Consider the following 25,681-nt stretch of genomic DNA (forward strand, 5'->3'; position numbering starts at 1 on the left):
CAGGGCTGCAGCTCTTGAGCAGTTTAAATCTTTGGGTGCAGAGCCATTGGAAGTCAATATTAAAGAGTCTGGAGAAGGTACAGGCGGTTATGCCAAAGAAATGTCCCCGGAGTTCATTGAGGCAGAGATGAAGCTCTTTGCTAAGCAGTGTCGGGAGGTAGATATAATCATCACTACAGCCCTTATTCCAGGTAGGATATTTTAAAATAGAAACAAACAAGTTAGGTAGGACTCTTTGGAAGTCGCTACAATAAACTTATGATTGCTAACTTTGCAATCTTGCCCGTTGAGCGCAAAATTGGATTCATGGCAAAGTCATGGGGAAAACTGCCACATTCTGGGATTTGGAAGTATGCGGTGGCTGCAGGGGTGGAGAACAGAGGGACAGTCAGGTTAAAGTGTATTTGTCAATGCAGAAAATTAGAGGGGCTAACTTTTTTTGAAAGAAAAAGTATTCAGCCAAGTGAACAGAGTTAATTTGCAAAATAAAAGAAATACAGATGCCGAAAGTATTAATATTGCTGTTGGCTTTTTAAAACGATGAAAATAACAGGCTTAACTGCCTTGAATGGCCCTCTTCGTTCTTGGGAGTGATGGAGTTTCTCACACCTTAAAACTTTGCCTAATCTTGGAAGGTCCTTGACATGACGTGGCTTTGTTTCATCGTCATGTAGAACTGGCGTGATCCCCCCCCCATTATTTTGTTTAAAGTCTCAAAATTCACTCACCTATGTCTTTCTGATGTGAAATTATCTTAAACAACTTCCCTGGAACCTTCTTTAGCATGAAGACTCAGAGCACTCCTCTATTGCAATTGGCAAAAGATTCAAAGACATGAGAGGCTTCTTGAGCACGTGTAATATTCAAGAGGAAAGAAAATACACTTGGTAAGGGCAGCTCCCACACTTGCACTACAGGAAGCGTTAAATGTCTTTGTAAATCTAGAACTGCTTTTGCATGTTAAGAGTCACAAAGATATGTGGGGCTGAGTACAGTAACGCTTATACCATGGTGTCAGACCCAGTGGTGTTGAACAGGAACGTATTAGGACCTAACATGGAGATAGCTCCTTGCCTGTACCCTTTACTGTGCATATATATATATTGTTACAAGTAGTTAATAAAGACTTGCTGTTAATGTGCAGAAGTCTGAAAAGTCTTCCTTAACAGAGACATTCTGTAACCAACCCAACATGGTGGCAACTTGGGATCAAAGGCTCTCAACCTCTCAGAAATGCGAAAGATGTAACAAAAATATAACTTTCAGTGGAATTTCTGACCTGAAAAGATTCTCTGAGCTGAAAATGCTGAGAAAATTTGCCAGTAAAAGCTCGAGAGATACGGACCTGGAAGCTGAAGGCAGAGATTTTATTACAGCAAAAGACCCCACGGAATCTTCCTTGTAAATCCAGTTTCAACATGCAGAGTTCAGAGCCTGCAAGGGTGAGTTCAATCTTTTTTAGTTCCAGGCTGCAGCGAGTCCGGAGAACCCCATTTTGTTAATCCAGAGTCAGCAGCACTGTTTAAACGAAACATGTCGTTATGGATTCAATTACTCAGCTTCTTCGGAATGTCATGACTGTCCAATTCATAAAATAGCAAGTCTGCATTGAATTTTTTTTTTTTTTAAATAATTTTTATTGAAAGAGTTTTTCCATACAAACATTTACCCCTACTAATTTTTAAATTATTTACAACACAATCCCTCTAGGCAAATGTCCCTCCCTCGCCCGCCCTCTCGCGCGCACCAGTCCTCCCCCCCCCCCCCCCCCCCCCCAGACAACCTTAACAAACAAGGCAGCCTACAGTTTCAGACATGAGCAGCGAGCAGACTTGCCCGCGTTACAGTCGTGCATGTCCCCCCACGACCCTTGCTGCCCCCCCCCTCCCTCCCTCCCTCCCCCCCCTCCCCCCCCCCCCCCGGGTTGCTGCTGCCACGACCCCGAACGTCTATCTCTGATCTAAAAAGTCAAGGAAAGGTTGCCACCGCCTGGAGAATCCCTGTACCGACCCTCTCAGGGCAAATTTGATCCTTTCTAGCTGAATATAGCTAGCCATATCGTTAATCCAAGTTTCAACGCTTGGAGGCCTCGCGTCCTTCCATTGAATTAATATCCTTCGTCGAGCCACTAGGGATGCAAAGGCCAGTATTCCGGCCTCCCTAGCCTCCTGTACCCCCGGTTCTACCCCGACCCCAAAGATCGCAAGCCCCCATCCTGGTTTGACCCTGGACCCCACCACCTTCGACACCGTCCTTGCCACCCCCTTCCAGAACCCTTCCAGCACCGGACATGCCCAGAACATATGCACATGGTTCGCTGGGCTTCCCAGACATCTGACACACCTGTCCTCACCCCCAAAGAACCGGCTCATCCTTGTCCCCGTCATGTGAGCTCTATGCAGCACCTTAAATTGAATGAGGCTCAGCCTCGCACACGAGGAGGAAGAATTGACCTTCTCCAGTGCATCCGCCCACGTCCCGTCTTCTATCTGCTCTCCCAGCTCCCCTTCCCACTTGGCTTTCAGCTCCTCCCCTGATGCTTCTTCCGCCTCCTGCATTATCTTGTAGATGTCTGATATCTTCCCCCCTCCGACCCAGACCCCCGAGAGCACCCTATCACTCGCCCCCTTACTGGGGAGCAGGGGGAACCCCTCCACCTGCCGTCTAGCAAATGCCTTCACTTGTAAATATCTGAACATGTTTCCCGGGGGGAGCTCAAACTTCTCCTCCAGCCCTCCCAGGCTCGCAAACCTCCCCTCTATAAACAGGTCCTTCAGCTGCCGTATGCCCACCCTGTACCAGCTCTGAAATCCCCCGTCGATGTTCCCCGGGATGAATCTATGGTTCCCTCTTATTGGCGCCGCCAACAGACCTCCCATTTCCCCCCTATGTCGCCTCCACTGCCCCCATATCTTGAGGGTGGCCGCCACCACCGGGCTCATGGTGTACCTCGTGGGGGGGAGCGGCCATGGTGCCGTTACTAGGGCCCCCAGGCTTGTGTTGCCACAGGACGCCCTCTCCATTCGTTTCCAAGCTGCCCCCTCCCCTTCCATCATCCACTTGCGCACCATTGACACATTTGCCGCCCAGTAGTACCCCGAAAGATTGGGTAGTGCCAGCCCTCCACTGTCCCTACTCCGCTCCAAAAAGACCCTCCTCACCCTTGGGGTGCCATGCGCCCACACGTAGCTCATGATGCTACTCGTCACCTTTTTGAAGAAGGCCCTAGGGAGGAAGATGGGCAAGCACTGAAATAAAAACAAGAACCTTGGGAGGACCGTCATTTTGATTGACTGCACCCTCCCCGCCAGCGACAACGGTACCATGTCCCACCTCTTAAATTCCTCCTCCATCTGTTCCACCAGCCTGGAAAAGTTCAACTTGTGGAGGGTCCCCCAGTTCCTTGCCACCTGCACCCCTAAGTACCTAAAGCTCTTTCCTGCTCGCTTGAAGGGGAGTCTCCCAATACCCTCTCCCTGGTCCCCCGGGTGTATCACAAAAACCTCGCTTTTGCCCAAATTTAGTTTGTACCCCGAAAAGTCCCCAAACTCTGCTAATAGTTCCATTATCTCCGGCATTCCCCCTTCTGGGTCTGCCACGTACAGCAGTAGATCATCCGCATACAGCGATACTCGATGTTCCTCCCCTCCCCTAGTCAGTCCTCTCCACCCCCCTGAACCCCTCAGTGCCATCGCCAACGGTTCAATCGCCAGTGCGAAAAGTAGGGGGGATAGGGGACATCCCTGCCTGGTCCCTCGGTGGAGCCCGAAATACTCCGACCTCCTCCCGTTTGTCACTACACTCGCCGTCGGGGCCGAGTAGAGCAGCTTCACCCACTTAATAAAGCCTTCCCCAAATCCAAACCGTTCCAACGTCTCCCACAGGTACTCCCACTCCACCCTATCGAATGCCTTCTCCGCGTCCAGCGCTACCACTATCTCAGCCTCCCCCTCCACTGCCGGCATCATAATTACATTCAGCAATCTCCGCACGTTCGTGTTGAGCTGCCGCCCCTTCACGAACCCCGTCTGGTCCTCATGGATTACCCCTGGCACACAATCCTCTATTCTAGCTGCCAGGATCTTTGCCAGCAACTTGGCATCCACGTTCAGAAGCGAGATAGGCCTGTAGGACCCGCACTGCACGGGGTCTTTATCCCGCTTCAATATCAGGGAGATCAGAGCCTGCGACATTGTCGGGGGCAGAACCCCCCCCTCTCGCGCCTCATTAAAGGCTCGTACCAGTACCGGTCCCACCAAGTCCACATTTTTCTTATAGAATTCCACCGGGAACCCATCTGGCCCCGGCGCCTTCCCCGCCTGCATCTGACCTATTCCCTTGACTAGCTCCTCTAGCCCTATTGGCGCCCCCAGCCCTTCTACCAGCCCCTCCTGGACCCTTGGGAACCTCAATTTGTTTAGGAAGTCCTCCATTCCCCCTCTCCTCGTCGGCGGCTCAGACCGATACAACTCCTTGTAAAAATCCCTGAAGACCCCGTTCACTTCTTGCCCCTTCTGCACTACCTTCCCGCCCCTCTCCTTCACTCCCCCAATCTCCCTAGCCGCATCTCGTTTGCGAAGCTGGTGTGCCAGCATCCTGCTCGCCTTTTCCCCATACTCATAAACCGCGCCCTGTGCCCTTCTCCACTGCGTCTCTGCCTTCCTGGTGGTCAGCAGGTCGAACTTGACCTGCAGGCTGCGCCGTTCTCCCAGCAGCCCCTCCTCTGGTGCCTCCGCATATCTCCTATCCACTTCCAATAGCTCCCCCACCAGCCTCTCCCTCTCCTGCCTCTCCTTTCTTTCTCTGTGCGCCCTTATGGAGATCAGCTCTCCCCTGATCACTGCCTTCAGGGCCTCCCAGACCATCCCCACCTGCACCTCACCCGTGTCATTCAAGTCCAGATAGCTCTCAATGCTCTTCCGGACCCTTTTACACACCTCGTCGTCCGCTAACAGCCCCACATCCAGCCGCCACAGCGGGCGCTGGTCCCGCGCCTCCCCCATTTCCACATCCACCCAATGTGGTGCATGATCAGAGATCGCAATGGCCGAGTACTCAGCTTCCCGTACCCTCGGGATCAGCCCCCTGCTCAACACGAAGAAATCGATTCTGGAGTACACTCTATGGACGTGGGAGAAAAAGGAATACTCCCTCGCCCTCGGCCTACCAAACCTCCATGGGTCTACTCCTCCCATCTGCTCCATGTACCCCCTCAGCACTTCTGCCGCTGCCGGCCTCCTATTGGTCCTTGAGCTCGATCTGTCTAGCCCGGGGTCCAGCACTGTGTTAAAGTCCCCCCCCATGATCAAGCCCCCTGCCTCCAGTCCCGGAATGAGGCCCAATAGGCGCCTCATAAAACCCGCGTCATCCCAGTTCGGGGCATATACGTTGACCATCACCACTTTCTCCCCCTGCAGCTTACCCTTCACCATCACATACCTACCCTCCTTATCCACCACCACCTCCTCCGCCACGAACGACACCCTCTTTCCCACCAGAATCGCCACCCCCCGGTTCTTTGCGTCCAATCCAGAGTGGAACACCTGTCCCACCCACCCCCTTCTCAGGCGAACCTGGTCCACTACCTTCAAATGGGTCTCCTGTAACATTGCTACATCAGCCTTCAGTCCCTTCAGGTGTGAGAATACCCTTGATCTCTTGACCGGCCCATTCAACCCCCTCACGTTCCAAGTGATCAGCCGGGTCGCGGGACGACCCGCCCCCCTCCCCTGCCGATTAGCCATGTCCTGTTCCCTGCTCGCCCCGGGTCGACCCTCCCCTTCTGACCCGCTCCCCATGGCGATGTCCCCCTCCCCCCACCTCTCCAGTCCTCCACTTCTCGTTTCTGGTCTTTTCAGCAGCAACCCGGTGTCCCTCCCTAACCCCCCTCCCCCCCCAGGCTAGGACCCCTCCTAGCCGCGATGTACCCTCCATTGTACTCCCGTAAGTCAGCTGGTTCACGCTGACCCGGCTGCTCCTGCCACACTCCGACTCCCCCCGGCTCGGGGGGGGGGGCCTCCCCCCCCTTGCCACTCCTCCCTGGCCCCGCTCCAGCGCGGGAAAGGTCGCCATTGCTAGCCACGCCCCGCACTCCTCCCCTCCCCCCCTCCTCTGCCCCGCGCGCGGGAAAACAGAGGAAAGCCCGCGCTTTCGCCCTGCCACACCCCACCCCGCCATCTTCAGTTCCACCCCCGTCCCCGTCCATGCCTGTAAAGAACCCCCCCTAGGAGCCCATATCCCCGATCTGCTCTCCCCCCCCGTCCCGCCTCCCCAACTTAACATTATAAATAACAGATAAATAACAAATAACAATGTACTTAACAGTCGCCCTCTACCAAACAGCATAAATACCCATAAATAACCATGAATAACCACAATAACAATAACTAAGGGAAGTTGGCAAAGGGGGAAAAAAACATCAGAAGAAAAACCACAGCAAGAGTTCAAAATCCAAACAAAGAATTCAGCTGAAAGTACCCGAGCGGCTACGGCCGCCAAGTATCCCCTGGGTCTAATTCGAGTCCAGTTTCTCTTCCTGTACAAAGGCCCACGCCTCCTCTGGGGACTCAAAATAGTGGTGTTGGTTCCTGTAGGTGACCCACAAGCGCGCTGGCTGCAGCATTCCGAACCTGATCCGTTTTGCATGTAGCACCGCCTTCGTCCGGTTGTACCGGGCCCGCCGCTTTGCCACCTCCGCACTCCAGTCCTGGTAGACCCTCACCGTCGAATTCTCCCACTTGCTGCTCCTTTCCCTCTTGGCCCACTCCAGCACTCTTTCACGGTCGCTGAGTCGCTGGAACCGCACCAGCACCGCCCTCGGGGGCTCATTTGCTCTTGGCCTCCTAGCCATGACCCTGTAGGCCTCTTCCAGCTCCAGGGGCGAAGGGACGGCCCCTGCCCCCATCAGGGAGCTCAGCATTTCTGCTACATATCCCGGGAGGTCTGACCCCTCCAGGCCTTCTGCCAGGCCCAAGATCCTCAGGTTCTTCCGCCTCATTCGGGTATCCAGCTCCTCAAAACGGCTCTGCCATTTCAGGTGGAGTGCCTCGTGCACCTCTACCTTTCCCACGAGGACCGTGGCCTCCTCCTCCCTCGCAGTCATCTCCTGTTGCAGCTCCCGAATCGACGCCTCTTGGGTCGCCTGGGCTCCCATCAGCCTGGTGGTCGTCGCATTCATTGACTCCAAGAGCTCCATTTTCAGCTCCGTAAAGAAGCGCAGGAGAGCAGCCTGCTGCTCCTCCGCCCATTTCCTCCATTCCTCGGGTGCACCACCGGCCGCCATTTTGGTCTTCTTCCCCCGCTTTTTTTTGGGAGCTGCTGTTGCTCTCTTTACCACCCCACTCCGGGTACCGACCATAAAGTTGGTCTGGTTCTCTTCAGGGAGCCTTCCCCCACCGGGATTTGTCCTTACAGCGCCGTTGGGGCCCTCCAATCGGCCCGAAAACACCTTTGTAGCAGGAGCAGCCAAACGTGCGACTTAGCTGGTCATAGCCGCAACCGGAAGCTCCTGCATTGAATTTTAACGCCACTCTACTCGCAAAACTAAATTGCTGAATGAAATAGATCAGCACACAGCCATTATAAAAAAATTTCTTCAAGAAGTGGACTTCCGCCATTTTGTGGAGTCCACAAGACCAGTGATGGCAGAAATTCTTTGCACTGCAGTGAACGGTGGCGTCATTTTGAAAGCTGATAAACTCTTACAGCTGGACCCACACACTTTAAACATCTTTAACATAGATCACATGTCCACACTTCCAACTACACTTGGACTCGAGGCTCAGACCAGTTACAAAATTGGGGTCTTTTGAGGAAAATATTTTTTTAATATATATTTTTAATATATGGTAATCACAAATTTCAAATTTGATACCGATGCCAGTGAAAAAGTCCGTCAGACAAGGAACCATGGCTCAGAGAACTCTGGCTTCAATCAACGACACTTCATTTCATGCGGCAGGAGAATCGGCCTTCCAATCAAGGGCAAGCTGCAAGCGACTCTTGAGATATAAGGACAAAACAATCCAAACAACCCTCTTTATCGACTACAATCAGAACTACCCCAAGCCAAAACACTGTATCGAACACAACCTCCTGCAAGGATTGAACAGGTTAACATCCAAGGGCCTGGCCCCAATTATAGATGTGATTTCCAGAAGCCCTCACAGAACTAAGGCACCTGGAAAATGCTTACAGGATTATGTTCAGGGACGACACTGAACCAGTGTGACTTTTCACTCCACAGAAAGTACCCGACTCACTCGTGAAGAAATTAGAATAGCCACCGAATGAGATAGCAAACACGGGAGTCATCACCCCAGTCAAACAAGATCCCGCGTGTTGATCCAGGATGGTCCCATTCCAAAAGATGAACTGGTTTCTGGCAGCTTCTCCTCAACGAGGTCTCCCATATTTATTAACCCCTTTGGCAGATTTTTCTTCTACCGTCTGCCCTTTGGGATCATGTCAACGCTAGAGATATTCCAAAGCACAATGTCTAACACCTTATCCAGTGTCTTCAGGGATTGCCACATGGACGCCATTGTAGTTCACGGAATCGCAGTGGAAGAGCATGACAAAAGTCTCGTGGCAGTATTGGAGCGACTGCAGGAGGCACGGCTGATGTTGAATGACAAATATGAATTTGCCGAGACCTCCATTTGGTTCCTGGCTCACATCCTCAGCAGCAAAGGCATCACAGCGGACCCACAAAAAAAGCCAGTGATCATTGACTTCCCGCTTCCTCTTTCCCCAACCTCCAACATCTCCTGGGGTTGGTGAAACACTTGGCAACGTTTTTTACGGAACTTTGCACCGGTCACAGAAGTATCAAGACACCTGTTTAAGAAAGACAAAGCTTGGTACTGGCATTCCCAACAAGAGCTGTTCTCCACTAACATTCTGGCACACTGCGACCTGACCCGGCCTGGCCCAGCCTACCACCATAGCAGCTGATGCTTCGTGCACAGGCCTCGGAGCAGTTCTCTCTAAGAAGCAACTGGATGGCGGTCATGGACCTGTCAACTACACATCCAGAGGGTTGTCAGACACGGTGACAAGGTACGGCATAATCGAGAAGGAAGCTTTGGCGGTCACATGGGCATGTGAGAAGTTTATGTCATCAGTGCCAAGGTCAAAATCAAGATGGGCCATAAACCACTTTCATTGAATCATGGAATTTACAGTGCAGAAGGCGGCCATTCGGCCCATCAGGTCTGCACCAGCCCTTGGAAAGAACACCCTATGCCTCCACCCTATACCAGTAACCCCAGCTAACCTTTTTGGAAACTTAGGGGCAATTTATCGTGGCCAATCCACCTAACCTGCACATCTTTGGACTGTTGGTGGAAACCGGAGCTCCCGGAGGAAACCCACACAGACACGGGGAGAATGTGCAGACTCCACACAGACAGTCACCCAAGGTCGGAATTGAACCTGGGACCCTGGAGCTGTGAGGCAGCAGTGCTAACCACTGTGCCACCATGCCACCCCATTGGTCTCCTTATTGAACAAGTACCGTAATTTCCGGACTATAAAGCGCACCTGACTATAAGCCGCACCCACTGATTTTGAATTTTTTTTTATTTTGAACATAAATAAGCCGCACACGTATATAAGCCGCAGGTGCTTACCGGTACATTGAAACAAATGAGCTTTACACAGGCTTTAACGAAATACGGCTTGTAACAAAAATAAAAAATTAGCGGTAAAGAATAGCCTACCAAGAAAGTCATTGGTCACTGTGGAGCGAAATCAATCCGATTAAGCTCTTAAGATTAACATAGAATCATCAGTTTGAAACATTAAAAATAAATAAATCATGTGTAAAAAGAAGTATTTTATTACTGATCGTAATCAAGATATCACCAACCCAGGTGATCACAGTCACTATCCTCCTCTTGTGCACTGAAACCACTGAAGTCATCTCCTTCAGTGTCAGAGTTGAATAGCCTCAGAATTGCTTCATCCGATGTTGGATTGTTTTCATTGTCGCTCTCATCACTTTCATCCGGAGGCAAATTTCCCGCTGAGCTCATGCTGCCCTCTTCAACACGCAGCAATCCAGCTTTTCGAAACCCGTTGATGATAGTGGATTTTTTAACAATGCTCCACGCTGTCAGGACCCACTGGCAGACTTGACCATAAGTTGCTCTTCGCATGCGGCCCGTTTTAGTGAAGGATTTCTCCCCACTTGTCATCCAAGCCTCCCACTGAACACGGAGCGCCACCTTAAATGCACGATTTAAACTGATGTCGAGTGGCTGTAAATACTTTGTTGTGCCCCCAGGAATCACAGCTGGAATTGAGTTTGTCCTCTTGATGGCTTCTTTCACAGAATCTGTTATGTGGGCCCTCATGCTGTCCAAAACGAGCAATGCCTTGTTCCTGTGAAAGAATCCTCCCGGTTGCTTGCCGTAGCACTCCGTATGCCATTCATGCATTAGGCTTTCCGTCATCCATCCTTTCTTGTTGACTTTCACAACAATTCCTGTAGGGAATTTTTCTTTTGGTATCGTCGTGCGTTTGAAAATCACCATCGGTGGAAGCTTTTCTCCCGATGCCGTGCAACTCAGAACACAGGTGAAGTGCGTTTTTTCATGCCCAGTTGTTTTCAGCATGACGGATGATTCACCTTTCCTGTTGACAGTCCGAGTGAGAGGCAGGTCAAATGTCAGAGGAACCTCATCCATATTTATGATATTGTGCGGGCCAATGGAATGCTCCGCTATCTTTGCATCAATGAATTTGTGGAAGTTTGAAATTTTTTCCTCGTAGTCGGGAGGGAGCTGCTGACACAAACTCGTCCGTACCCTGATGGACAGGCCTTTCCGTCTCATAAATCTGAGACACCACGATGGTCCACCTCTAAAATTCTCAAACTTCATTGCGGTGGCGATTGTTTTGGCTTTCAGTCGGATCTGTACAGTTGAAACACCTCGGCCGTCTGCTCTCTGCATGTTGACCCAGTCTTCGAGCTCATTTTCTAGTTCGGGCCATCTGCTTTTCTTCCCTCTGAAAGCTTTAGTTGTCTTTTTGCACTGAGTCAATTCCTCACGCTGCTGTTTCCAACGTCTTATCATCGACTCATTAAGACCAAGCTCTAGTGCAGCAGCTCTATTTCCTTTTCCAACAGCCAGATCGATCGCCTTCAACTTGAAAGCTGCATCATATGCATTTCTCCGTGTCTTTGCCATGATGAGGGTGACAAAATGACTACCGTAATCAGAATGATGGGATGTTTGAGCGCGCTCGATTTAATCTAAACAGTAAACTAAAAAGTTACATTGTTTTACCTTGACCCGTTACGCAATTTCATTGGTTTAGTGAAAGCGGGAAAAATCCATAAATAAGCCGCGTCGTTGTATAAGCCGCGAGGTTCAAAACGTGGGAAATAAGTAGCGGCTTATAGTCCGGAAACTACGGTAGGAGTTTGCAAAGTTGTCGCCTCGGATCCAGAGGTTTCGCTGACACCTCTTTAGATTTGCCTATGAGAATGTCTACACCCAAGGGGGAAAAAAAATCAGACAACAGCAAGCACACTTTCAAATGCCACCGTGGGTTCTGAACGAAACAGGACGTCTGTTTTGTCTCAGAGCTCGAGGCCTACCCTCAAGCCAATACTAGACACCTGCAGGCAACCACCGGGCTCCACTAAGAGCAACTGTGCGATGAACAGCGTACTCGTATCTGCACTTCCAGTCAACAAGGGTGGCCTGAACAGAGCCTAACCAGCTAAAACATGGTTTGTGCAGCAAAATCACTGCTGATTATTACAGATGACCTCCTGACTTATGATGAACAGCTGGTCATCCCAGCCTCCCTAAGGGCAGATGTCCTTCAAAAAATACATCAGGGTCATCTGGGCATCACTAAGTGCAGGGCATGGGCCAAATCTGCTATATAGTGGCTGGGCCAGGTTTGTGTGTTGCCAAGACCAAAGGGAGCCACTCATCCCCACCCATCTCCCAGCAAGCCTTGGGAGATGCTGGACACAAACCTGCTGGTCTACAACAGCAAATCCTCCCTGATAGTGGTGGACGACTTCTCCAGATGGATGATACAACAACTTAGTACGACCACCGCTGAGATAGTCATCAAAGCAATTCAAAAGATGTTTGTGAGCCATGACATCCCGGATGAACACATAGCCAATAACGGCTCAAAATTCTCCAATGAATGCTTTGCACACTTCGGAGCAATAGCCGGCTTTTTTAATAGGATGTGGGTGTCACTGGCTAGACCAGCATTTATTGCCAGTCCCTAATTGCTCTTGAGGTGGTGATAAGCTACTGCCCTGAACTACTATAGTCCATGTTGTGCAGGTATACCCACTGTGCTATTAGTATGGCTCCCAGTGATGTACCAGCTCCTCAAGATACTCAGTCAAACAGTGAAGGTTATCAGGTATGGTAAAAGCCCTCCTGAAGAAAAATGAGGATTTACTCATTGCTCTATTTACATACCTTCCAGCGCGACCTGTCTCCATCTAAGTTCTGGATGGGCAAGAAATCTCACACACAGCTTGTGAGCCTGTCAAATAATTTACTGCCATCGTTGGTTGCCAAGGACTACGGGGACATCCAGAACCTAAAAGAGCAGTCATATAGACAGAAGCAAGCTTCCGTCTACAGCAGAAGGTGTGCACCAGACACGTGCCATAGCTACAGCAGGGTGACAAGGTTTGGATCTGGAGCTTGGGAACAAGGAATGATCCTCCGATGGAACAAGGACCAAAATCGATCCTACCAGATTGACAAAGCAGAGGGACAGTCAGACACAACTGGATGCGTCTCTGACCTCTCCTAAGACGGGCCCCTCCCATCGCACAGTTGAGGACTATCAATGATGATACCCCAAATGCTAGTCTAACCTACAAGACCACCTCTAAATTCACGTACTTGAAGAAAGGAGATAGAGTAATGAGAATACTGTAATGATGAGAATACAATAAAAACAATAATGTTGGAATAGCATTCAGGCAGTAACAACAAGGTAAATGCACAGACAAATAGCAATGTAAGATATGAAGTAAACTATTGTAATGCCATCTTCATGAGGGTGAAGACTTGGGAAAGATGTAGTATAATGCCTATGGTTAATGTGCAACTGAAAACCACGCAGTGATATATGAAGGCACACTGCCCAGACCTAGGTTATCAATGCACAGGGATGTGTTGAGACCTAGACATGGAGCTTGTTCCTTGCTTGCACCCTTTACTGTACATGTATATAAAGACTTGCTGTAACATACAGAAGACTATAAACATCTTTTTCAGGGACTTTCTGTAACCAATACCATTCCAACAGTTATGCACTATTATTCTCTTTGCCATCATTCCTTCATTAACTTTCCCTTCGTCCTGACCCAGATTCCTTCAGCCTTAAACCAGGTTACTGAAATATCAGGTGTGTCTGGATTTCCTACAATGGAACTGTCAGGTGCTCAGGCCAATTTAAATGGAAATTGGGGTTCTTTGATATCAACGTGTCTGATTAAAAGCACTGGACTGGGCTAGCTGAAGCATGCACCCTTCACCCTCTGGCTGGTAGCTGTCGGCAGCCTGGCCCTCGAGATCTCAAAGGGCAGGTTTCTCTTAATTTTTAGAAACCCAACCTGGACCTCTGCTGTTCCATCTCTCCCTTCCCCAAGGCTATGTTTCCAACATAGAGACAGGCAAGTCACCTAAATTGTGGTGGCCTGAAGAAAGTGCCCTTCTTTCTCCCTAATCCTGAACATTTAATCTAGGCTTGAACCTGAAAGTGGTTCAGTCCTTTTGGTGCCACATTTAGGTGGGTAGCACAGGTTCTCTGCAAACTTGGCATATCCTTCAGGCAGTAATGAAAGAATTCCCCCTATATGTCTTTGATAGTAATGACGGATCAGCTGAGTGTCAAGTTCTGTCGTGGCAGAGGTTATCACTATATAGAGCGCAGCAACAATAACTAACAACATGTAGCGCTCTGAACACAGCAAAGCATCCCAAGGTGTTTCACACTGAGACAAATCTGACACTGAAATGTCCAGGGATATTGGAACGGGTGATCAAAGGCTCGATCAAGAGGTTGTTTTAAAGAATGTCTGAAAGGAGGAGAGGGAGATGGAGAGGTTTAGGAAGTGAATTCCAGAGCTTGGGGCGGAGGTGGTTGAAGGTAATAATCACCAGTGGTGGCGTGATGAAAATCAGGAAAATTTGAGGAGGAACACGGAGATCACAAAAGGGTTGTAAGACAGAATATTTCCGGATTTATTACAGTGGTGTAAGCAGAAATTCTCTGTGTGGATTGCCAGCGAGTCTGGGATTTATCAAAGTATTTCATTGATTAAGCCTGCTGAATGCATGAAGAATTTAGAGAAATAGATTATGTACCCAAAATGGATAATTGTCCCAGATTAGCTAAAAGGACTAGTATCCTGCAGTTTTAGTGAGGGGTGGGACCCAGCTGAATCTGCACATAGGGAATCAATTAGAAGACAATCAGATAAGATCAATAATGATTCAGCTCTTAAAAGGGTTAAAAGCTATAAAGTACTTATCTCTTCCAAGCCTTGTCTTAAAACTGCAAGCATGAGGAAGTCAAACAGAAGTGACATTGGCAGTTTAGAAAGGTTTTCTCACAAAACAGATTTAAGAAGAATTGAATTGTTGCACAGATTTGATTTGTCAGCATGGAAACAAAGGGTAATATGGGCAGGGTGTGATTCTGTATTGTAATAAGGAGATGGGAGGAAGGATTTGATCCCAAAAATTCAGCATTTGGACAGGTTACCACAGTGTCTGAGGAATACCTGAACGACGAAAAAATAATTTTAAGGCTTGGTGGCCACCTTCTATTCTGAATCCTCAAACATGTTCTTATAAATGAAGGAATCTATGGAATAGCATTACTTATGATACTGAGCAGTTCATAAAAGTTCACATGCTTAAGTCTCCCAAATGCAAGAGAGACTTCTGATTCATTCAGGAAACACACTTCAATTGTCATTCAGTGTCAGTAAAAATTTATTTTAATTGACCAAGATGATAACTAGGACTATAATTCTAATGAAGCTTAACAAAAAATGTAAAAGATTAAACTTAAAGTGCAAGATTAGTTCTAAAAAGAAAGCAGCTGTAAAAAGTGTTGGAACTTAAATCAAGGCTATGTTTTCACCACTGAGGTGGGTAGCTTGAGTCGGACGTAAAAAATAACCGAATGGAACTATTACCCAAGCATACTTCATACTGAAAAAAACTCTAGACCTAATGAAAAAAAGTTAACTCCCCCAAGTATTCAATCTGTTATAAAAAAAACTTCTATTCAGTGACCACATCAAAAATCACCAATCCTTGAATGGCCTCTTTAAACTGTCATTCAAAATGTTACCTCAACCTCAATATGCTGGATAAGTATTTTTGGAATCTGTCGAAAATGGGGTTGGGATTCATCAGTGGCTACCTACCAACTTTAAAGGCAGCCCAACTCCTGAAAAATCTGGTCCTTAGTTGTAATGCAAATATTAGTTTTTGACATTTTGTTTATGGCATTGTGAGTTGCGTGAAAAATTAAATAATTCTGGCTCACCAAAAAATTGCAGTACAGAAACATGAAAAATAGAAACCAGGTCAGGGTATCCTGATAAGGGTCTTTAAAATTGAGAAAGAGTTTGATTCGGTAGATATAGAGAAGATATTTCCACTTGCAGAAAAAAACAGAACCAGGGGCCACATATATTAGAGAGTCACTTCTTCCACCTAAAGAGTGATTAGAATGTGCAATTTGCCACGACAGGAATAGTTGAGGTCATTAACATGGATGCACCTAAGGGAAGCCAGGTAATACACGTGGGAGAAAGGAATAGAAAGATATATTAATGGAGTTAGATAAAGAAGATTGGGAGGAGGTCCAGGTGGAATATAAGCACTAGCATTGATCTGTAGGGTTAAATGGTCTGGTTCTGTAAATAAATATGTTTGTTTATATCATGATGTCCAGATGCCGGCGTTGGACTGGGGTGGGCACAGTAAGAAGTCTTACAACACCAGATTAAAGTCCAACATGTTTGTTTCAAAGACTAACTTTCGGAGCACTGCTCCTTCACCTCAGAAAGGAGCAGTGCTCCGAAAGCTAGTGTTTGAAACAAACATGTTGGACTTTAACCTGGTGTTGTAAGACTTCTTACTTTGTTTATATCAGCAGAGCAAAAGATTACAAATGAAATTAAAACAATCCAGTTTGACAAAGAATAAAATTATAAACTAATATTTCTGATGAAAATTAACTTGGTCTGAAACTTTATAGGTGTTCCTCCTCAATACAGGTTTTTAGAAAAAAATATTGCTTTGCAAACGGACTTTATCTTCTTGATGTTAACTTCAAGTCCTCAGAAGCATTGGCTATAATGGTGTAGTTTGCTTGTTATTTCAAGTAACCCTGAAAGGTAAAATACTAAAAGAATTAAGATATTATTTGATGGAAAAAAAAACTTTCAAACCTGCTTGCTCAGTAGAACATTAATCTGAAATAAAATCAGAAAATGACATTAATCTGTATCTATTGCAAAGATTTTTTTTTTGCAACAGCAATGTGTACCAAAGGATAGTAGAAAATATACTCGGGGTGCGATCCAACAGCCACGCTGCACCAGAAAGCAGCTCGCCGTGGCTCAGCGTAGCCGTTGAAAGCGGGAAGACCCCACTCCCGGTATCTACCCCACTCCCAACACCTCGCATTGTGAAACCCACCCATTGTGGGCTGGATCCCCTTTGGCAAATCTGCATATTAGAATGAGGAAGTAAGTCTCACTCTATTGTGCAGAATCCCGTGGTACCTGAGGTTTTGGGATTTATCCCCCTCGCCTCAGAGTGATCTATAAAAATTTGGATAATAAAGCAGGATCATGTGGCAAAGTTCAGTAATGTGGAAACGTGCAGTCAAAACCCAGCTTTAGGACATTTATGTTCCAGTGCGTCTTCTCACTCAAACAATAGAATTTGCATAGAAATTGTGACCAGAACTAATTGCAGAGTGCTGAGTGAAAACTTTCATCCAGTTTAAAAATCTAGTTTGATACTTTTGCAGGCAGGAAAGCTCCTTTATTGATTACCAAGGAAATGGTTGAGTCGATGAAGGATGGATCAGTTGTTGTGGATCTGGCTTCTGAAACGGGGGGGAACATTGAAACTACTAAACCCGGGGAGCTCTATATTCACAAGGTATGGAAGTTGATGTTCTGAAGCATATAATAATTAATAATCATTATTGTCACAAGTAGGCTTGAATTAAATTAACACTGCAATTAAGTTACTGTGAAACGCCCTGAGTCGTCACATTCCAGCGCCTGTTCGAGTACACTGAGGGAGAATTCAGAATGTCCAATTCACCTAACAGCACGCCATCCGGGACTTGTTGGAGGAAACCGGAGCACCCGGAGGAAACCCACGCAGACACGGGGAGAACATGAATATGCGGACTCCGCACAGTGATCCAAGACGGGAATCGAACCTGGGACCCTGTGCAAATTCTATTGTGAAGCAACTGTGCTAACCACTGTGCTAATGTGCTGCCCATGGTTGATATAAATCCGTTGCACAGACGTTACATTTTATGAAGAGTTACCATTTACAGGGATTGGAAAAGCTAATCATTGTTACTGGCATTTTTTCCCTGAGGATTATCCTTTTGGTCTTAATTGTCCTATTGTCTTCATGTTTTTCATTCTTTAAATATACTTTAAAAATGAGATTGGACTTTACTGGGTGAAAAACCCCAATGAGTAGCCTTGATTTTATGAAATGCGTTAATGGTAGTGTTACATAGAGTCATAGGGTGGAATTTTACATGGCGATGGCAACCCTGCCTCCTGGCTGGAAAGTTGGAGCGAGCCCAGCTCCGTTGGCCCAGGAAGCCATGACACAACTCTGCATGGCTCAGGCAAATAGTCGTCTGAGAACGTGTCCCTGGCAGCTTCACCACGTGGTGTGGGAACTCCCCCGCTGCTAGTAAAATACCAGTGGCCGCATGTGGAGGCTCTTAAAGAGCATTAATTGGCCAATTAATGGTCATAATATAACCAAGGCCGGGTGGCTCGCTTACCATCCACCCTGCCACTGGTAAGCGGAAGCAGGTGGAAAATGGAACCTGCCAAAACCCTGATTTTACATCCCTCCCCCAACCCTCATATTTGCCAGAGTAGTAACTGAGCAGAGATTTTGTCCCAGGACATGGTACCTGCTCTCTCTCTATGTCGTCATTACTGACGTGTACCACAATTTCTGGCACATTACCTTCTCCACACAGAATATTCCGCACTATCTCTGTGATGCCCTTCACACTGGCACTGGGGAGGCAACACAGCATGATGACAGTTACAGAAATGCTTGTCTACTCCTCAAGCTATGGAATCTCCTACAATGTTGACATTTCTATTTTTTGCTGTTCCTTTTGCGCATTCATAGAATCATAGAATTACAGTGCAGAAGGAGGCCATGTAGCCCATTAAATCTGCACCGGCCTTTGGAAAGAGCACCCTACTTAAACCCAGCTCCACCCTATCCCAATAACCACACCTAATCTTTATTTGGACACTAAGGGACAATTTAGCATGGCCAATCCACCTTACCTGTACATGGCTGGACTGAGGGAGGAAACCAGAGCACCCTTTGCCAATTCCTTTGCCCATTTGTGGAATGGTCTGAACTGCACTCCTTCAAGATGTCATCACCCCCAGTAATCTCCAATGTTGAGTACCAGTTTGAGAGTGGGACACATCCTGAAGATTCCTGCACCTCCTGCCTCTTCCGATTATCACCCATCTCCTATCTTGGACCTCCACCACCTATGGATGGGCGATCATCTTATGGAATGTACAGTCTAGGAAGCATTCAGCCTCCCTGATGCTCAGCTGTGCCTCCAGCTGCCTCTCAAACTCAGGAATCCTCAGCTCGAAACACCTTCTACACAAAGTGGTCGCCCAGGAGACATGAAGTGCCCCGAAGTTCCTGTATGCCGCAGGAATTGCAAACAACAAGTCTCAGTTGCTCATCCACGATCTGAGATAAAAAGCGGGATTTACCGACCACCCCCGCCACGTGGCCGAGGCAGCCCGCAAGCAGGATCTACCAGGTCTGCTGTTGGCAACGGGATTTCCCGTTGACTGCACCCTTCATTGCCGGGAAAAACGTGCGCCGGCATAAACAGCCAGTAAAATCCCGCTCACAATCTCTAATTGTCACTTTTATAATCTAGTTTGTACCTTGCATTAACCGTTACATTTAATTAATGCCTCCAGATCTACCCTGTGATAACACTCTGATTAATCTATTTCATGTTTTATTTACCCCATTTAAATTTTATTGATTAAGCTAAATCGTAAATTTAATACAGTACTTTATAGTTTCCCAGTGCTAGTTTAAACCATTGTCCTAGTTTAGAGAGGAAAAAACATTATAAACCCACCAACCCTGCTGTCCTCTTAACATCATTCCTTATTTTATTTTTTGGAAACAGGGTGGAAGGTCTGCTGTATCCCCAATTGATTTATCAGCCACCATTGCTGCTGCCATTTCCTAACATCTGTTGCTCCCTCTCTTGGGCCACAACTTCTAAAGAGCAAAACAGTCTGTTACTGCACCCAATTACTTCACGAAACAAGTCCCTAATTAAGTACTCTGTTATACTAGTTACCATGTTGTTAAATCCTATAATCAGCTGAAGTTTAGTTATATTACATCAAATTTGATTTGCTACATTACAAATCACAAAATATGCAATTGGACGAGACCAACCGGCCCATATTGAATTATTAATTTACAAAATTGATGGATCTGGATTTCCCCCATCGTGCCAGCTGACTGTATTGAATGAACCTAAGTTTTGCATCTCCTCTCACCTACACAAAAAACAGCTTAGAAAGTTGTTTATTCCTGATGTGCATAGCTACTCGACAGTCACCAATTTTAACCCTGAAACATTTGTTTAGTGCCTTGGTTTACATTGAAGCAATGTTTTGGATTGAGTTAATTGTTGAGGTTCACTATCTTGACTGCTTGTATTAGATCCATTCTGTTGACATCTTTCAGGGTCAATCCTGAATTTCTCCGATCTTCCCATTGCTTTGATCTGGGACAGTTTATGTGTAATGCCTTCTGACATTTTACTCAACTGATGTGCTCGCCTTTTGGATGGTTCGGTTAGTTCTTCAGTGGTTTTATTTGCTAATTGTGTTCCCGGGCGGGATTCTCCGACCCCCCGCCGGGTCGGAGAATTGCCGGGAGCCGGCGTGAATCCCACCCCCGCCGTCTCCCGAAGTCTCCGGCACCAGAGATTCGGCGGGGGCGGGAATCGCGCCGCGCCTGTCGGAGGGCCCCCCTGGCGATTCTCCAACCTGCGATGAGCCGAAGTCCCGCTGCTGTCATGCCGGTCCCGCCGGAGGTAATCAAACCACCTACCTTACCGGTGGGACCAGGCGGCGCGGGCGGGCTCCGGGGTCCTGGGGGGGGGCCGCGGGGCGATCTGGCCCCGGGGGGTGCCCCCACGGTGGCCTGGCTGGCGATCGGGGCCCACCGATCGGCGGGCGGGCCTGTGCCGTGGGGGCACTCTTTTCCTTCTGCAATCGCCATAATCTTCACGATGGCGGACGCGGAAGTGACCCCCTCCCCAGCGCATGCGCGGGGATGCGTCAGCAGCCGATGACGCTCCAGCGCATGCGCGGACTTCCGCCGGCCGGAAGTCCCTTCGGCCCCGGCTGCCGTGGTGCCAAAGGCCATTCCCGCCGGTCGGCGGGGCGCCAACCACTCCGGCGTGGGCCTAGCCCCTCAAGGTTAGGACTTGGCCCCTAAAGGTGCGGAGACTTCCACACCTTTGGGCTGGCCCGACGCTGGAGTGGTTCACGCCACTCCATCCCGCCGGGATCCCCCGCCCCTCCGGGTAGGGGAGAATCCTGCCCCCCATTCCAAATTTTAGGCTTCAGTTTGCCTAATAAAACATGAATTGTGTCAGGTTTGTTAACTTGTCAGTTTAATGCTGAAAAAAATTGATTTCATTTTTAGATTTGTTCACAGGCTGTCAAAAGAGTGGAGAAGTAGTTTCTTGAGAAAGATTAATTTTCTCTTTTCTTTTTCAGGGAGTGACTCACATCGGCTACACAGATCTTCCCAGTCGGCTAGCTACACAGTCCAGCACGTTGTACTCCAACAACATCATTAAGCTGTTGAAAGCTGTGAGCCCCGACCCGGAAAACTTCTACTTGGATTTGAAGGATGAGTTTAATTATGGCACAGTGAATCATGTGGTTCGAGGGACTGTGGTGATGAAGGTGAGCGCTGAATGCAGACAGGATCCATCCGATACTTACTACACATTTACATTAATGTCAGGTTGTAGGCTGGTGCAGTTCTTTCTATCGGCATGAATCAAAACAGTTTTAATTGGATGTCAGGAGTATTAAAACCAGGACAAAATTTTACTGTGGAGTTTATTATTGCCTTTGTCCTTTCTTTCATCTGTGAAGGCACAACAGTTTGATCGAAGGGTCATCATGATGATGGCATTAATGTTGCTTATTAATTCTTTCTCACCAGCCCCCAGCTGCCAAGAAGTAAAGTGCCTTTTATTGACAGGCTTTAACCATCAGTCCCACCCACGAAGGAGCAATGGGGCAAAATTGAACTGTAATTAAAACAAGAGAGTTTCTAGTGGAGCATGTTAAACCCCTATCAGAATTCTATTTTAACTCCAGTGTTTCGACAAATCCCATAAGTACAGATTTTATTTTTCGTCTGCCGGTTTTCTCTCCTCCTCTCCCCTCGAGAAGTGAGTTTGAATTGTTTGCTGTGGCAGAGCTGAAAGGTACTAGCCATTTTGCTGTAATTTTCCCAACTGACTACTGTTCCTGTCTGAATTTTTACAAGTGAGCATCAGCCTGCTGGCAGAGTATCACAGTTAATCCTGAATCGCACTTCATATCATACATGCAAACTTGAGGAACAGGGACCCAAGGAGAAGAAAACAAAATGGGAAGACTTGGAAATGACTGGTAGTGGTCCGACCCCCCCCTCTCCCGTGCCACACATAACCCTCCTCCTTTCTAACCCAGTGCACTTAAAGTGTATTGTGGAGCCTTCACTGTCACCCAAAGAACAACTGGGACTGAATGTGGATGTGCCTTGCATTGCATGGGTCACCTGTGCATTGGATAAAAGAGCTATGCACCAAGCAACTTTGATTTACAATCCTAATTGAGTAGATTTATTTTAACTCTTCCAGTCCTCTTTCATTAACAGGACGGTAAACTGATCTTCCCAGCACCACCACCACAGAATATTCCAGCAAGTCCTCTGGTGCAACCTACGAAGGTGTCCGAGATGGAGGATGAGAAGAAAGAAGTAACTTCTCTGTTTGGTAAAACTATGAATACGTCTGCTCTCTACACAGGAGGTGAGTGTAGATCAACGCAGTACATGTAACCGTTAACTCTTACACAATCTCCATTCAAACTGAGTATTAACCAGCTTCTTTACTTGCAGCATTGACAGTTCCATCTAACTGTTACTTAAGCAGTTCTTAATTACCATTTGAATTGATTTTAATGTATGTAATCTCTATTTAATGTGGAATAGGAATGGTATAGATTTATAGTTAACAATTTTATTTCCTTAATTTACAAACAGGGCTGGGATTCTCCCCTACCCGGCGGGGCGGGGGATCCCGGAGCAGCGGAGAGGCGCCAACTACTCCGGCGTTGGGCCTCCCCAAAGGTGCGGAATTCTCCGCACGGTGCTAGGCCTGCGCTGGAGTGGTTGGCCCCACGCCAACTGGCGGCAAAACCGGCGCCAATGGCCTTTGATGCCCGTTGGACGGTGTCGGGGTTGGCCGAAAGGCCTTCACCGGTTTGCGCATGCACCGGTGCGTCAGCGTCACCACCGGCGCATGTGCGGTGGGGGGTTCTCTTCCGCCTCCGCCATGGTGGAGGCCGTGGCGGCGGCAGAAGAAAAAGAGTGCCCCCAAGGCACTAGCCTGCCCGCCGATCGGTGGGCCCCGATCGCGGGCCTGGCCACCGTGGGGGCACCCCCCGGGGTCCGATCGCCCCGCGCCCCCCCCAGGACCCCGGGGGCCTGCTCGCGCCGCCGATCCCGCCGCCACCAGAGGTGGTTCAAACCATGGCGGGGGAGAGGCCTCTCAGCGCCGGGACTTCGGCCCATCGCGGGCCGGAGAATCGGCGCAGGGGGCTCGCCGATCGGCGGGGAGGGCACGCCGATTGGCGGGGCATGATTCCCGCCCCCGCCAATTCCCGGGTGGCGGCAAATTCTGGCCACGGCGGGGGTGGGATTTTCGCCGGTCCCGGGCGTTTCTCCGACCCTGCGGGGGGTCGGAGAATTTCACCCCAGATGAGTATATCTCACTACGTATGTGGTTTCAGGTGAGAATTTAGAAAGACAAATATCAGGTGAATTGATCCATCTGATTTTTCTGTCATGTGGCTCGATAGCAAAACGGGGCGATCGGACCCCGGGGGGTACCCCCACGGTGGCCAGGCTCACGATCGGTGCCCACCGATTGGCGGGCGGGCCAGTGCCGTGGGGGCACTCTTTTTCTTTCGCCGCCGCCACGGCCTCCACCATGGCGGAGGCGGAAGAGAACCCCCCTACCGCGCATGCGCCGGTGGTGACGTCAGTCGGCGCCAGTCGGCGTGGCGCCAACCACTCCGGCGCGGGCCTAGCCCCCAAAGGTGCGGAGAATTCTGCACCTTCGGGGAGGCCCGACGCCGGAGTGGTTGGCGCCACTCCGCTACGCCGGGACCCCCAGCCCCGCCGGGTAGGGGAGAATCTCGGCCCATATCCTTACACCTGAACCATTAACCTCAGACACTGCTCTATTCAACACTCACTCTTCATTAACCTAGCAACAATCTGAATCAACCATGACCCCGTACCTCATGTTCATAGCTATGCCTTACCTCCGTAAATACTTCAGTATTTAGCACTGTTGCAAATCTCACACCCATATCTCACAGCTTGCACACACTGCCAGTTATTTAACCATGACAGACAGATAATCCGAACATATTGCACCACACTCCCTACACACATCCTCTCTCTTATGGGACAAGGTGGCACATACCCGAACATAACTCGAGAATGACACCACGGCGGCTCCTAAGTGACGTCAGCCGCGCATGCGCAGGTTGGGCGGCTCCAACCCGCGCATGTGTGGCTGACGTCACGACGGCTGACGGCTCAAACCCGCGCATGTGCGGTTGCTGTCTTCTTCTCCGCTGCCCCGCAAGACGTGGCGGCTTGATCTTGCGGGGCGGCGGAGGGGAAAGAGCGCGTCGCTTTGAGACGCCGGCCCGACGATCGGTGGGCACCAATCGCGGGCCAGTACCCTCCCGAGCACGGCCGTGGTGCTCACTCCCCTCTCCGCCCCTCACAAGCCTCAAACCAGCATTTGGCGCCCATGTTCACGACGGCAGCGACCAGGTGTGATTGCCGCTGTCGTGAATCGGTCGGGAACGGCAGGCCGCTCGGCTCATCTGGGCCAGAGAATCGCCGGTCGCCGTGAAAAACGGCGAGCGGCAATTCTTCCGAGCGGTGGGGGGGGGGGGGGCGGGGGGGGGGGGGGAGACCAGGGGGGCGTGTCGTGAGTCGCCCGGCCCTCCTGCGATTCTCCCACCCGGCGTGGGGAGCGGAGAATTCCGCCCCTGATGTATTATTACTGGCCGGCAAACATGGAGAAGATATGGAGCTGAGTCAGAGGGGTTGACTCCCAATGGGTCAGAATGGAGGAGAGTTTGGGTAGGGGGTTGGGATTGAAGGCGCTAGCGACAGCGCATCTCCCGATGGCTCCGGGGAGATAATCAGTGAGTCCGGTAGTAATAGCTTTGTTGAGAATTTGGAGGCAGTTTCGACAGCACTTCGGGTTGGGGGCAGGGTCAAGGGAAATGCCGATTTGGGGGAACCATAGATTTGAACCAGGGAAGTGGGATGGAAATTTTCGGAGATGAGAGGACAAAGGAATTAGGGCACTAAAAGATTTATTTCTTGGGCGTCATTTTGCGGGATTGAAGGAGCTGGGAGCGAAGTATGGGCATGAGCAGGAGGAAATATTTAGATACATGCAGGTTTGAGACTTTGCCAGAAAGGAGATACAGAGCTTCCCAGTAGAGTCGGCTTCCACATTTCTGGAGGAGGTGCTGACGACTGGAGAAAGGGGTAGTATCAGCGGTTTACGGAGCTATTTTGGAGGAGAAGGCGCCGCTAGAAGGGATCAAGGCAAAGTGGGAGGAAGAGTTGGGAGAGAGTATGGAGCTCGTGTGTGAGGTTGGAGCTGATACAGCTGAAGGTAGTGTATAGAGCGCATCTTACAAGGGCGAGGATGAGCCGGCTCTTTGAGGGGGTAGAATATGTATGTGAACGTTGCGGGGCGGAGAGGGGGTGCGCAAACCACGTTCATATGTTTTGGTCCTGTCCAAAGCCGGAGGATTACTGGAAGGAGGTGTTTAGGATAATCTCTAAAGTGGTGCACGTAAAACTGGACCCGGGCCCTCGGGAGGCCATATTCGGGGTGTTGGACCAGCCTGGTTTGGAAATGGGCGCGGAGGCAGATGTTGTAGCCTTCGCCTCGTTAATCGCTTGAAGGCGGATCCTGTTAGGGTGGAGATCAACCTCACCACCCTGTGCCCTGGCGTGACGGGGGGACCTGC

General features: G+C 49.2%; 1 protein-coding gene across 7 annotated transcripts in view; it reads left to right on the forward strand.

Moving 5' to 3' along the window:
* LOC119962774 (NAD(P) transhydrogenase, mitochondrial-like) overlaps window positions 1-25,681 on the forward strand; it is a 226,657-nt gene that overhangs the window by 44,092 nt on the left and 156,884 nt on the right. For all 7 annotated transcript variants that reach the window (XM_038790844.1, XM_038790843.1, XM_038790842.1 and 4 more), the window contains 4 exons: window positions 4-191; window positions 17,062-17,195; window positions 21,104-21,295; window positions 22,263-22,416. In XM_038790844.1, coding sequence (XP_038646772.1) covers window positions 4-191; window positions 17,062-17,195; window positions 21,104-21,295; window positions 22,263-22,416 — 668 coding nt within the window. The remainder of the gene's footprint in view (window positions 1-3; window positions 192-17,061; window positions 17,196-21,103; window positions 21,296-22,262; window positions 22,417-25,681) is intronic.

Source organism: Scyliorhinus canicula, chromosome 3 (assembly GCF_902713615.1).
Source record: "Scyliorhinus canicula chromosome 3, sScyCan1.1, whole genome shotgun sequence".
Taxonomy (NCBI): domain Eukaryota; kingdom Metazoa; phylum Chordata; class Chondrichthyes; order Carcharhiniformes; family Scyliorhinidae; genus Scyliorhinus; species Scyliorhinus canicula.